The sequence below is a fragment of the Colossoma macropomum genome, unplaced genomic scaffold (assembly GCF_904425465.1).
Source record: "Colossoma macropomum unplaced genomic scaffold, Colossoma_macropomum, whole genome shotgun sequence".
NCBI classification, from domain to species: Eukaryota; Metazoa; Chordata; class Actinopteri; order Characiformes; family Serrasalmidae; genus Colossoma; species Colossoma macropomum.
In genome coordinates this window covers 1,270,456-1,285,135 of record NW_023494795.1, presented here as the reverse complement: position 1 = coordinate 1,285,135, position 14,680 = coordinate 1,270,456, and the positions used below count along the sequence as shown (strand labels likewise).

Below are 14,680 nucleotides of genomic sequence, written 5' to 3'. Positions count from 1 at the left end.
TTCACTTTGTAAAAATACTCTGAAATTATCACGTTTTATTGAATAATATAGTAATAAATAACAAATTATAACAGTCACACTAATAAATATTTATATAAGAATAATGTTTATAATAATAATAATAATAACAATGAAGTGCATTCACCATTAGTTCTATTAATATTGATTATATTTATATATCATAAGTACATATAATTTGTATCACACATAAAATTATGTTTTATATGTTTATATTTATTTTTTATTTTGTAATTTATTATTACATTTTTCTCATGTAAATAATAAATGTACATAATGTATTATGTATGTATTTTGTATTATATAAAATCTATGTTATATAATACATAATAATACCAAGTAATTAATATTTTTATATCAATACATAATAATAAATATGTATATAAATAATGTTAATAATAATATAAATAATAATGCTTCATGTATTATTAATAATAATGCTTCATTATTATTATTATTATTATTATTATTTAATTTTATGTTGGTTTAAAATACATTATAAACAAATGATAATCCATTTACATAATGATAAACAATTAAAAGGTTTAGATCAATAACATTATTAGTAGCATTATTTGTATTAGTACTTCTAATACTATCATCATTATTGATATTGATATTGATAATGATATTGATATTATTATTAGCTTTGTACTACTCTTACTTCTCTACACAGAGATGGGACAGATATAACAGGACTGTCTCAGCTGGCAGCAGCTACCTGCTGCAGTGTCACTGTATCAGTCAGTCAGTCTGAGCAGAGGCCTGAATCAGCAGTGTGAAGAGAAGTAAAGCCAAGAGAAGCACACAGCACTCAAAGTATCAGATTCAGGTCTGCAGCACAATCACAGCACACACCAGACGTCCAGCATGCACAGAGGTCACTACTGCCTCAACACCACACTTAACCTACCCAGACTGATCAATAACGTAAGAATATCAACTCAGCTAAACTCAAAAGGATGGCTTTCTGAACTGGACTACGAAGGTAATACAACAGATCGATTGCTGTTTTGGTACACTAGATGTCCAAAAGTATCCGGACAGCCCTTCTAATTAGTGAATTCAGCTACTTCGAAGTGCACCAATCAGTGACACGTGTAGTCAGTTGTGCACACACAGCTGTGAAAAGCAGTGACCAACTGAATGGGACAAGCCTAAGGTCACCATGCTCGGTGCCAAGCGTGGGCTAGGGGGATGTAAAGCCCCCATCATTGGGCTGTGAAGTGGTGGAGCTGTGGTCTCTGGAGTGTGGAGTGAGCTGGAGTGATCCAAAACAGACCATCCAACATCAGTACCTGACCTCACTAAGGCTCAATCAAATCCTCACAGCAATGTTCCAACACCTAGTAGAAGCAGTAGAGGCTGTTAATACTCTTGACGCCAGTTGTCCATTAGTCTCGTTGCTCCACTGCAAGACTAAAGAAGCAAACTTCAGACTCCAAATATGTCCACATTCGTGTTAAGGTGGAATTAGATGTTTTTCAGTGTACTATACCTTTAAAAAAACACACTTAGTCCAGGTCTGGGCTTAATCTGGGTTTGGGAAACTGATCCAAAGGCATTTAACACTGTCAAACAGGCTGAACTGGGTTTGAACCCACAGTGAGAAAGAAGCACTTTGAGGTCCGCCTTAACAAAAGGACAGCAACCTAGAAAAGTAGCATCTATTTCACAGCCCTACTGGGAAACTGCAGGTTAAAGCAGACTAATATTGTCATCCCTCTGAATGATCAGTCATCAGATAGCCTGGCCGGATTACAGCAGGTGCCCAAAGCTGACCAGGACAGGTGTAGCATTCCCCCCAAAAGGGAAATCTCCAAATGCCAAAGGTGTAGTGTTGCAGTGAAATAAAGGATGTAAGGGTTTTAACCTGCACAGCCAGTCCTGTTAGGATGGAGCCGAAAACAACAGCAGTGAAGGAGAAGGAGGGAGGGGGTCAAGTGCTTTTCTTTCGCTGGCTTTAGGTTTCGAGCTTTTGTTGTTCCCCATGTGCTCTTCTCTCTCTCTCTCTCTTCTCTCTCTCTCTCTCTCTCTCACTCTCTCTGTCTGTGAAAACTTAGCCTAGCAAACGCTGATGGCTTAAGACAGGTCCAGTGAAAACCCTCCTATCGCTCATAAGGAGAATAAGAAAGACAGAATAAGCAGATCTATCGCACATATTTTAATACGCTGAACAGGAGGCGGGTTAAAGAGAAGCGTGAGAAGACCGTAGCGATCGTTTCTTACCGTAAGGAAGAAGGAGAAAAGAGGATAGACCGCCTCCTGATACGGCGAAAGAACAGAGATGGGCTTTCCGCGTCCAGGTGCTCGGCTGCTGCTGCTGCTGCTGTATTTTACCACAAGTGCCAGCGCAGTGACGTCACTAGAAAGTGGGCGTGGCCGGAGAGGGTAAGTGGGCGGGGCCGCAGCGCAACAGCTGGATTGATTGACAGCTAAGAGACGGAGCACAGGACTGAATAAATAAACAATTAAATAAATGTTCAGTATTTATTCAGTGTAGTAACTGTAATTTTCTATTTTCTATTAGACTTCTGGTTTCTTTTCGACACATATGTAATATTTAGCAAATAAACAGTAACGTTTTATATATTTTATTTTATAAAACGTATATATAAGAGACAAACACACACACACACACACACACACATATATATATATATATATATATATATATATATATATATATATATACATGCTATTTACTGTTTATTGACTAATAAACAAAATCACATCAAATATGGCCTGTGCATATACATATATATACATACACACAAATAAACTTTATAAACAGCCCTGGTTTAGACTTAAAGACAAACGCTATTGTGTGTTGTGGTTCTAGGTTTGTAGTTCTAGAGTACATGATAATAAAAAAACCCTCTTATTAAACCACAGTGACTGTGACAGCACCACTTATTTTAATGTGGTCCCACTGACTGTGGATTTATCTGGATTATCCTTTCCCATGAGACTCGCACCAGGCATTCTGAACCAATGAGTGCAGATGTATTAGAGAGAGAGAGAGAGAGAGAGAGAGAGTGCACTTTGAAATGATAAAAAAAAACCCAGCAAGCAGATTTCTGAGAATTCCTATCCACAATGAAAAGCTGAAATTTCAAAACACATTTATTTTATAGTGTAATAACAAATCTACTGTTTCTATTGGAGTAGTTAGTGATTTAGATACAATCTTATGTAGCAGTTTCTCTGAGGAGGAATCTAGTTGGAGTCATTACGAGTTTACAATAGCTGAGAATAATTAGAGATTCAAATGAGGGCCAGAGCCCTGGGTTCTGCTGCCCCCTTGTGGTCAGAGGGAATGGAATTTAGTGTAGTGCTCTTAAACCACAATTTCAGCTCATGATAGACTGATGGAGTGGATCATGTAGGTTAAATCTGTTAAAATATTACTTTAAAAAAAAAGTTATTAAGGGTGTTTAAGCTCCTTTGTGAATGAGGTACAACACAGGCCAATCAGAACAGAGGCAATTTACATATACCAGTCTTTAAGGCACAGTAACAAACCAGGCTGTTTCCAAGGAATAAAGCGAGGTTAGAATGGTTGTGCAAAAATAAACTATGAATTATGAACTACATTAAAACACTGTCAAAAGAAGACAAAAGGTAAACAAATAAAATACAAATAAGTATGATATTGGCCTTTTTTAAAGATTATCAGAGAATAAATAATAATAAATAATTAAAAAATAGGTAAAAATACAGCACTTCTATATTCACTATCTAAAATCACCAGTGAACACAATGAGATGGTAAAATAGTGGTAAATCTGAAAAAATACGATTTCTTTAGGGACTCTTTGGTTTTATAAGATTCTGCATGCATCTCTCTACCATGAACGGATTTTAAAATGACACTCTAATCAAAAACATAGAGCAAAACTATCATGAAACAATGTAAACATAAAACAAAAACAAGGGGGGCTTTTAGAGCTTTTCAGATGTCTGGTTCCTATCCCACCACTCAGCAGGTTTCCAAAGAACTTTTAATTCACACTTTAAACTCTGAATGACTTTGTTTACATCTTACCTCACTTTGTTATACAGGATTTAAAAAAAAAATGGTCAGAACTCCCATTTAACAGAAAGTGTTGACAGTCAAAGGCTGTAGTTTGGAGTCAGATCAATGCCAAAAGTGTTTGTAACTGTACGTCACATTCATACTGACAATAAATGCATTCTGTAATTGTACTGTCTTTAAAACTATGGTTGGTAACTGTACACTGCAATCATTCAGTTGTTGTTACAGTGTCTATCGTTAGGCTGGAGGTTCGATCCCCTCAGCTGACAGTACGTGACTGAAGTGCCCTTGAGCAAGGCACCTAACCCCCAACTGCTCCCCAGGCGCCATGGATAGGGCTACCCACTGCTCTGGGCAAGTGTGCTCACTGCCCCCTAGTGTGTGTGTGTTCACTAGTGTGTATGTGGTGTTTCACTGCACGGACGGGTTAAATGGGGAGGTCTGATTCCGATGTGTTCAGACACAGTTGGCTAAAAGGTTCATTTCATTACAGGTATGAATGCTGTGTACTATTCATAGGTTGGTTTAATTCGCTGGTATTACAGTAACCTAATATAGCATGAAGTCAACACAAGGTTAGAGTCAACTGAACTGACAAATGTTCACATGAGAAACGTAAAAATATACAATTTTGCCAACACATGAACTTTATTCCTTATTCCGCTTCACAATCAGCAACACGTATTTTTATACACACAATAAGTTTACAGCTCCATCTTCGAGAGTCCACATTAGTGCTCATTCTGAACCAGTTCCCAGCTGTGACCTTATACATTTTAATGTAATTTCGATTTCATTTTCCCTGCTCTAATACGCTCACTTAAACGTGGTAAAGCCTTGTGAATTCAATTGTTCAGGGGTGTCCAATCTTATCCGCAAAGGGCCGGAGTGGCTGCAGGTTTTCAGACCGAAGAAGCAGGAGCTCACCTGATTCCAGTCGTTCAATCAGTCAACTGATCATTGGTGCTTCCGCTTTGTTGGAATGAAAACCTGCAGCCATACCGGCCCTTTGCGGATGAGACTGGACACCCCTGCGTTAGCTGGATCAGGTGGGTGTTTGTCAACAGTGTTGGGGTAATGCAGTACAGTCTCTTTACATTAACTTACACTGAAAGGTAAGAGCGTTCTTGCCTTCTGTAAAGTTACTATTTTGGAGATACTTGTTCTTCTTTGATATATATTTACTTTTTCTGACATGTTGGAACAAATTAAACAGAACCTGTAGTACCACAAAACACTACTAATAATAATAGGTTTACAACTACAAGGAATTCTATTCTATTTTACAAACTGCAGTGCACTAATTCTCATTAAACCTATTAAGCCTAATTGTGCGCACTTTGTAATGAAACATGTAGTTAGCCAGCGTCCACGATAAGCGTAGAAAAACATATTGTGACAGAATTTATCATGATAATGATAAAATTGTCATATTGCCCATAGCTATTATCCATATCCCTAAATGTCCTTTTACGTAATTTGTGTGTGCACATGCTACCTGCGTTAGCTGACTGCTTTAATCTGATTGTGAAAGTGTGCAGTGCAGAAAGCAAACAATCTGTTGAGTCATCTAATCATGCTAATATGTAATATGTAATGTATTCCCATTACATTTTGAGAGAGGTAACTAGTCACCTGTAACGGATCACTTTTTTTGAGCAACGACCCCAAAACTGTCCCTCAAACCAAGATTTCTCAGTTAGTGAAGAAACTTAAATCAAGCTTCTCCAACAGAACAAGAGCGAAAGGACATTTCTATTGTATAATCCTAAACTTTAGCTCAAATTTCAATTTAAAAAATCCTGACCCCAGGGTGTCTTACAGAGCAGGGAAAGTGGGCTTGAGAAGGGAACTGCAGGACCAGAGTGGAGACCTGGATGGTGGTTTCAGAGCTGTAGTTTCCAGCCCTGGTGCTGGAACACACCCCATAATATTGTGAATGTCTCTCCCCAGTCCGGAGGGTCTTGATACGAGTCACTCATTTGTTAAGCTCAGCTTGGACCTCCTGCAAGATCTTCTCTTGCATGGAGGATGTGTCGTACTCCTTCAGCATGTCGTACTGTCTCCAAGGCTCCGCCCACTTCTGAGCATGCTCCATCTGCTCAGGGGTCAAACACTGGTCAAAGCGGATCCCTTGGATGTTGAACTTGGGGCGCTCCCAGCGTTTGGACCATGGACGAGGTTTCATCCTGACCTTTATCTGCAGAGCGAGAGAGAGGGAGAGGGAGAGAGAGGGAATTTTACAGAGTTAATTCACTTTGCTTGATAGAAAGACCAGTCAAAAAAGAACCTGAAGAATTTTTTACTATCGATGGTTTATTTGCAATTGGCCAATCGTTTACAAGTTCAGCTGTCCAATAACGTTGCATTAGTGGCAGTTCAAAAAGATGCGGTGGCGCTTCACAGGTCTCAGAGGAAGTCTGTGTTAGCCTTCGCCCTCCTAGCACCGGTGGTATCGCGTGAGCGGGGGAGTCCTAACTAGTGAGTGGAATTGAAGACGACTAAATTGGGGAGAAAATTGGGGAAAATGAAAAAAAAAAAAAAATAGTCCAAAAACCCCAAATCCAAGTCTCCAAAATGGACTTTACAGGATAGGGCGTTCTTTATTTTCAACATAAATTTGAAAAAAGATTTTATTAGAAGCAATTTTGGAGCATTTTCACCCATTCATCATGAAATTTGCAAAAAATTCAAACAATTGCAAAAAATGGAGATGCTTCTTTTTTGGACAGCGATGATATGTATGTAGCACAAAACTTTTAAGTGAATTTACTCATTTTTATTTGTGGAATTCTTTTGTTTTGTTTTCATTGGTTTCCATAGCTTATTTCACTATCTGATTCTGCTGAAAGCCTATTGTCCAGATCAGGCATCCTAAGGATTTATGTCATGGGGGATCTAGAAGACAGCTCGTAATACTTCAGCTTAAGCCGTGTCGGCTTATGCCCACCTGATTGACAGGGACGTCCTGGGTGGGGGAAAGATGGACAGGTTTCATGTCAAAGTCGAAGGTGCTGTACTCCGGCAGGGCGTCTCTCAGGTACAAGAGGTTATCATCCAGCCTCTTCTCCAGCTTCAGGACCTCAATGTGTCTCAGCCGCGGACTGTACAACTCATAACAAATCTCCACTCCTGCAACACAAACGCAACACACTCAGCCAATCACGGGGCATGAACAGTGCAGCGGCCAAGACTGACAGCCAATCAGGACTCTGAGCCAGCTTATATTACCCATATTTAATCAATCAGACTGTGAATAAGTAGCATGGACAATCGGCCATGAGACAAGCCTTAAAGCGATAGTTCGGCGAAAAAAACTAATTTTCAGTTTTCCTTTTCACTTCATATGTTGACCAGCCGAGACACGTTTATTGTTCAAAGTTTGCTTCTTTACTTCTATACTACTAAGCTATGAGGCTAATACTAACAAGTAATGGAAACCTATAGCCCACCAATTAGCATCAGGCTAACTGTATCACACTTAAACTGAGTCGAGTTGTTAAGCAATCTCAAGTAAACTTGCCTATGTGGTTTCTGACATTGTATGACAAACTATTATCTATAAATATGGACAAATGTGTGCTAGCATAGCTAAAAACAATAGCAGCCACCTTGAATCCTGAACTTTGTCCACTGTTTCAGGTCAGAACTAAACAAGCAAACTTCAGTTACCAAACATGTATTGGCTAATCAACTACATGTGGTACGAGGGGTGAAGTGCACAAAATGTTCTGAGTCACTTTGTGTGCAACTGCATATTTTCACCAGAGAGGTCTCCAAATCCCCAAATATTACACAGTGCAGCTTTAACAGATTATGTACTGGGCAGCCCTTATACTTATGAACAGGACTAGACATAAATTTGCTGGATAGGTGCTCTAACAAGTACAGAGGTAAGGAACATAATAAATCCCCTGGTTTTGTGGTTTTTCTACAGAATGACGGTGAACTCACCCTGGCCATCGACGATGTTTCTGAGGGTAAAGGTGGCTCCCAGGCCTTTACCAGAGCGCTGGATGCAGATGCCCAAAAAGCGGTTCGTTTTGCTGGCCGCATGGGGGTCCGACATGGTGACCGCCAAAACACTGCCTGCAGACAGAAACGGCAGAGAGAAAACTACACAAGAGACTCCCAGCCAGGCAGATCTGTAAGAGTGGTTTACATCTCTGATCTTACAATAATTCAATTTGACTAGAATTCTTCAGTAAATGAGTCAAAGTACTGAGCTCAAATTCCGCTATGATACAGTTTGATTGTTTTATTCAGACTCAGAATCATCACTAAAAATGCTCTGAATACTCAAAAGTAACTGGAAAAGATCTGAATTTGGACAGAGAATTTTTTGGGGCAAATATTATTATAATCGATGATAATCCAACTGTGTAGCTGAATCAGCACCTTAACATTAAAGCATCAAAGCTCCACCAAAATGATCCTTACCAACGTAGAACTCAGGAATGTTGAAGGCTTTGCGTCTCTGTATCATGTCTTTGCGCTCTATGGCGAATTTCACCGGGTTCGTGCGCTGACGTGGAGGGATGAACTCCGGACTGAGAAATCTGTAACAGTCAGAATCACAACGTACACTCTTAGTGTTCACAGTCGGCATTACAGACCATCATAACAGACCTCCTAGTGGGCACCATTCAATTAAAAAGACATACATAATACACACAATCACACACCACAGCCATGCAAATCAACCAATCAGGAATAATATTTTCTACGCTCATTGTCTATTTTATCAGCTCCACTTACTATATAGGTGCACTTTGTAGTTCTACAGTTACAGACTGTAGTTCATCTGTTTCTCTGCATACTTTGTTAGCCCCCTTTTACCCTGTTCTTCAGTGGTCAGGACCCCCATGGACCCTCACAGAGCAGGTACTATTTGGGTGGTGGATCATTCTCAGCACTGCGGTGACACTGATGTGGTGGTGGTGTGTTAGTGTGTGTTGCGCTGGTACGAATGGATCAGACACAGCAGTGCTGCTGGAGTTTTTAAACACTGTGTCCACTCACTGTCCACTCTATTAGACACTCCTACCTTGTCGGTCCACCTTGTAGATGTAAAGTCAGAGACAATAGCTCATCTGCTGCTGCACAGTTTGTGTTGGTCATCCTCTAGTCCTTCATCAGTGGTCACAGGACGCTGCCCACAGGACGCTGTTGGCTGGACATTTTTGGTTGGTGGACTATTCTCAGTCCAGCAGTGACACTGAGGTGTTTTAAAACTCCAGCAGCACTGCTGTGTCTGATCCACTCAGACCAGCGCAACACACACTAACACACCACCACCAAGTCAGTGTTACTGCAGTGCTGAGAATGATCCACCACCCAAATAGTACCTGCTCTGTGAGGGCTCCATGGGGGTCCTGACCACTGAAGAACAGGGTAAAAGGGGGCTAAGAAAGTATCAGAGAAACAGATGGACTACAGTCTGTAACTGTAGAACTACAAAGGTCACCTATATAGTAAGTGGAGCTGATAAAATGGACAATGAGCGTAGAAACAAGGAGGTGGTCATAATGTGATGCCTGATCGGTGTATATCAGTCTGTAGAGGAGTCAGTATCTCACCGTCTCAGTGAGGCCTGTGACTGTGTTTTGTCGATGATGACAGGTTTTGACGGAGGAACGAATTTGGGAGGCTGACCGTCAGAGCCTGCAGTGTGCCGAGCCACTGAGGTGGAAAACAACCCTGAAGAAAACAGAATATATAATTCCATCATTACATTCTCAGCCTATTTACATACAGCAGCTAAATTCAGTATGACAAGACAAAAATAAACACAGAATATGTTCAGATTTTCGTCTAAACTAAAGAAGCTGTGTATAGTTAGTTATATCGTCATGTGCAAAAGTTTGGGTACCCCTACTCATTTTGTTGGTTTCATAAGTGAAAACAGGTACGTATCGACAATCACTGTTCATTTGCTGAATTTTACATGCTGGGAAAAAATAAACATGACATGTGGCACGTGCCAAACCTTTTTTCAAATATGTTAAACAAACAAATAAACAAACTGAGCATTAAAATGAGCAAAAACCGTACATATACATGCAGCTGGGTCAAGGCTATTAATGTTAGCTGCTTTATATCGCTGCATTAGCTGCTCCCTCAGTGTCTCCTGTTCAGTCTCTATATAATTACCACTGCATTGGCTACAAAAGCACTAAACCTCAGTCACTCACGTCCATTCTGATGCTGTAGACTTCTCAATAATCGCACTGAGCCCATCACTCCTCCTGCTCTCCTTGAGGACGTCGCCATGTTTAGTGCTGAACACGTGAGTGGAGGACGGGGGCCAGAGAGGGACAAACCGCGAGAGGCACAGCTCGTCTATGTTTCTCTTACGTGCAATGAGAAAAACAAAATAATCCGAAAACATAAAAAATATGTAACACAAAAGCATGTAGCATAAAATATATAGTGGCAAATTACATGAAATATATACTCGCTCCAACTATCTAAAGGATAAAGCGCAGTGAAGCTTTCAGTGCGATAACAAACATCGGCCACTAGATGTCGCTGTTGCCACGCAGCGTCGTCCAAAAGACGATGGTATGTGTTCCACCTATTCTATAGTCTTTACTTTTGAAAAGGTTAACGTAGATGTTAATGAGTGCTTTGTTGTGCAACGTTTTCATATTTTTATCCTTTTATTTATTTTTACTGCTTCGTTTATATGTCATATTTAATGTCTACATTTCTTTAAAGACTTTAACCAGTACAACACTTTCTTAAATACTGCAAAGCAGTTATGTTTTGTAATGTACTGTTTTCTTATGATCTGGTTAATTTTACCTTATCGCTGTCTTATGTATATGTTATAATATATAATGGCCATGTAAAAGGGAATTATGACTGCTTTTGGTACATAAATACACACAGACATTAAAAGTAGGGGGGAAAATAAATATAGGATATAGCACCTTGAGAGAACAAGATAAGTCAAACGTTATGACTCAAAAGGGAGTGTTTTAAAAATCATTTTAAATGCATACTTTAAAACTAATACTAGCCACATATAGTACATCCTGTAGGATTTCACTGGGGAGGAAACAGTTAAGTGTTTCCCACTTCTAAGGTTCGGTGAGTAACTGCAGTCTACCACACAAACTAATCACAGGCATAATTCACAGACTGTACACCATGTGTAGTTGACCTTTAAGGTATGTGTCTAACAAAGTTGCCACTGAGTGGAAGTACAAGGTAGGTATTTCTAATAAAGTGTCCACTGAGTAGAAGTACAAGGTAGGTGTTTCTAATAAAGTGGCCAGTCAGTGGAAGTACAAGGTAGGTGTTTCTAATAAAGTGGCCACTGAGTGGAAGCACAAGGTAGGTGTTTCTAACAATGTGGCCAGTAAGTGGAAGTACAAAGTAGGTGTTTCTAATAAAGTGGCCAGTGTGTGGAAGCATAACGTAGGTGTTTCTAATAAAGTGGCCAGTGAGTGGAACTGCAAAGTGGATGTTTCTAATAAAGTAGCCAGACAGTAGAAGTACAAGGTAGGTGCTTCTAATAAAGTGGCCAGTGAGTGGAAGTACAAGATAGGTGTTTCTAAAAAAGTGGCCAGTGAGTGGAAATACGATGTAGGTGTTTCTAATAAAGTGGCCAGAGAGTGGAAGGACAAAGGGGTGTTTCTCATAAAGTGTTCAGTGAATGGAAGTACAAGGTAGGTGTTTCTAATAAAGTGGCCAGTGAATGGAAGTACAAGGTAGGTGTTACTAATAAAATGGCCAGTTAGTGGAAGTACAAGGTAGGTGTTTCTAATAAAGTGGCCAGTTAGTGGAAGTACAAAGTAGGTATTTCTAATAAAGTGGCCACTTAGTGGAAATGCAAGGTAAGTGTTTCTAGTAAAGTGGCCAGTGAGCGGAAGGATTATGTAGGGGTTTCTTATAAAGTGTTAATAGGAAAATAAAGCAACAACAAAAGTGCTTCTCAGAAAGTTCCAGGCTTTGGGACCAGGGGGAGGTCTCCTCCAACAGGTAGTCAGCGCTGAACACACACACACACACACACACACCCGCGCGCGCGCAGCGCCTTCCTCCAGAGCCTCAGTGAGGTGTCCGCGGGAATGAGCCATGGGCTCGGGCATCAGCTCAGTTCCTCTCGCGCCTTTCCCCGCCTGACCGTCCCCACGCGCTCCAGCATGTCCGGCCCGGATGCCTCCTCCTCAGGCAGAAACCTCGCGCTCTTTTTGGGAATAACGTGCCTGGCCATCTTCTCCAAGACTTCAGCGGAGCTCTCAGGTTAGAAAACGTGCTTTTCTCTCTCAGCCTCTGCTCGCGAGCCTCTGACCTCGCTCGTGCGAGCGTTTTTATACAGCGTTTTGAAACTGAGACTCTCAGTCGAGACTCTGTCTGACCTCCGCCGGACTTTACAGCAGTCTGTCCGCTCATTTCTCTAAAACATGCGCTTAATCACATGGTGGCCGCCGCAGTTCAACAACAAGAGCAGGGAGTAGAACTGCGTGTAGGCGCTTACGCACCTTCTTCAGCCTGCATTTAAATACGTAAACACGGCGCTCGGTCTTCATTTAAATACACACACAAAGCGCTCCATCCTCATTTAAATACGTAAACAAAGCACTTTATCCCAATTTAAATACGTAAAGCGTTCCATCCTCATTTAAACAATTAAACAAAGCGTTCTGTCGTCTTTTAAATGTATAAACAGAGCGTTATGTCTTCATTCGAATATATAATTAAAGCGTCCCATCCTTATTGAAATACGTGAAACCTTATATGCTCATTAAATACATAAAGTGTTCTATCCTCATTTAAATACGTAAACAAAGTGTTCCGTGCTAATTTAAATATGTAAACAAAGTGTTCCATCCCCGTCTAAATACATAAACATAGTATTCTGCCTAAATACAATACACAAAGAGTTCTTATATATAAATAATGTGTTCTATGCTTATATAAATACATAAACAAAGTGTCCAAAGCTTATAAAAATACATAAACAAAGTGTCCAAAACTTATAAAATACATAAACGAAGTGTCCAAGGCTTATATAAATACATAAACAAAGAGTCCTAGGCTTATATAAATGCGTACATGAAGTGTTATATCTAAATACATAAACAAAGCATTCTGCCTAAATTTAAATACATCAACAAAGAGTTCTGCCTAAATGTAAATACACAAATAAACAGTTCCTTCCTCATTTAAATATATAAACAAAATGTCCTATGCTCATTTAAATACACAAAGTGCCCTATGTTTATATAAATACGTAAATGAAGCGATATATCTTTATTTAAATACACAAAACAAAACATTCCATCCTCATTTAAATACATAAACATAACATTCTGCCTAAATTTAAATACATAAACATAATATTCTGCCTAAATATAATACACAGAGTTCTTATATATAAATCATGTGTTCTATGCTTATATAAATACATAAAGAAAGTGCCCTATGTTTATATAAATACACAAATGAAGTGATATATCTTTATTTAAACACACAAAACAAAACATTCCATCCTCATCTAAATGCATAAATAAAATATTCTCTGTACATTTAAAAAGGCATAAGCAAAATGTATTGTCTTAAAAACATAAATGAACATTCTGTTCTCATTTACAGCTTCGTTTAAATACTTAATCAAAGTGATTTCATTTAAATAGCCTACAAAAACAAAGTGTTCCGTTCTCATTTAAATACGTAAACAAAGCATTCTGTCTTCACTGAGGCAGGAGACAGTGTTATATCTTCATTTAGATACATGAAACAAAGCATTCTATCCTCATTTAAATACTTAAAGTTTTCATTATGATTTAAGGATATAGACGAAGCTGTGAAATACATAAACAAATCGTTCCAACCTTATTTAAATACTTATGTCCGTGTAAATAAGGTGTACTCTCTCAATAAAGTGTTGGTTTCTCATTTAAATGCATAAACATAGAAGTTCATCAGGATTTAAATATGTAAACAGAGGGTTCCGTCCTCACTTAAACAGAGAAAGACAGAAAGGAAACAGGAGCGTTTAACTTCGTGTGGCCGTGCTGCGCAGTCGGGACTCTGTCTGCCAGGCTCACAGGATCTGGGGCAGATAGGGGAGGGAGCCATTTTCAGCTCCTGATGAGGGTGATGGATGGTGATGATGAAGTGCTGAAGCAGTGACAGCTCTGCAGTGAAAGCCCTGCGTGTGTTGAGGAGCGCATTAGATGGTGTTGTGGGGGAAACAGTTTTTTTTTTTCCAGCCAAGCAGGTAGCCTTACAGCAGTGCTTCCCCTGTTGTGGTCCTGTAGCCCACACTTATTCTAGAATGTTTACCCCAATTTACACTCTTCTAGAATGTTTTTCTCCATTCACACAAATGATGTATGCAAGAGTCTGAGTCAAGTCTTGAGTTTCTGAGGTTGCAATCTGAATTGAGTCTCTGAGGTTCGAGTCTCAGAGGTTCGAGTCTGGGTCGAGTCTCAGAGGTTCGAGTCTGGGTCGAGTCTCAGAGCTTCAAGTCTCAGAGCTTTGAGTCTGGGTTGAGTCTCTGAGGTTCGAGCCTCAGAGGTTCGAGTCTGGGTCGAGTTTTAGAGCTTCAAGTCTCAGAGCTTCGAGTCTGGGTTGAGTCTCTGAGGTTCGAGTCTCTGATATTCAAGTC

The 14,680-nt window shown here is 39.7% G+C and overlaps 3 protein-coding genes across 3 annotated transcripts in view; 1 reads left to right on the top strand and 2 right to left on the bottom strand.

Annotated features, from left to right (window-relative positions):
• Positions 1–2,342, bottom strand: part of itsn2a (intersectin 2a) — an 85,891-nt gene extending 83,549 nt beyond the window's left edge. Inside the window, exon 1 of the mRNA XM_036581123.1 lies at positions 2,248–2,342. The gene's annotated coding sequence lies outside the window, so the exon portion shown is untranslated. The remainder of the gene's footprint in view (positions 1–2,247) is intronic.
• A 2,340-nt stretch (positions 2,343–4,682) lies between these two features.
• On the bottom strand, positions 4,683–10,352 carry mrpl19 (mitochondrial ribosomal protein L19). The gene is made up of 6 exons (XM_036581151.1): positions 10,251–10,352; positions 9,636–9,756; positions 8,497–8,615; positions 8,011–8,145; positions 7,007–7,188; positions 4,683–6,256 (listed from the first exon to the last, which is right to left on the bottom strand). Exons 1-6 carry the CDS (start codon positions 10,327–10,329, stop codon positions 6,035–6,037), a joined length of 858 nt encoding a protein of 285 aa, XP_036437044.1. The 5' UTR covers positions 10,330–10,352; the 3' UTR covers positions 4,683–6,034.
• Positions 10,353–12,122: 1,770 nt separating this feature from the next.
• LOC118815190 (protein eva-1 homolog A) overlaps positions 12,123–14,680 on the top strand; it is an 84,686-nt gene continuing 82,128 nt past the window's right edge. Inside the window, exon 1 of the mRNA XM_036581139.1 lies at positions 12,123–12,309. Within this exon, the coding sequence (XP_036437032.1) occupies positions 12,135–12,309 (175 nt within the window). The 5' untranslated portion in view covers positions 12,123–12,134. The remainder of the gene's footprint in view (positions 12,310–14,680) is intronic.

Bases quoted from the DNA above. Each gene is read 5' to 3' on its own strand.
- mrpl19 (XM_036581151.1), bottom strand. From the start codon at position 10,329: ATGGCGACGTCCTCAAGGAGAGCAGGAGGAGTGATGGGCTCAGTGCGA. The intron at 9,757-10,250 runs GTGAGTGACTGA...TGTTTTCTTCAG, and splicing joins TCTACAGCATCAGAATGGAC to GGTTGTTTTCCACCTCAGTG. The intron at 7,189-8,010 runs GTGAGTTCACCG...TTTGTGTTGCAG, and splicing joins AAACATCGTCGATGGCCAGG to GAGTGGAGATTTGTTATGAG.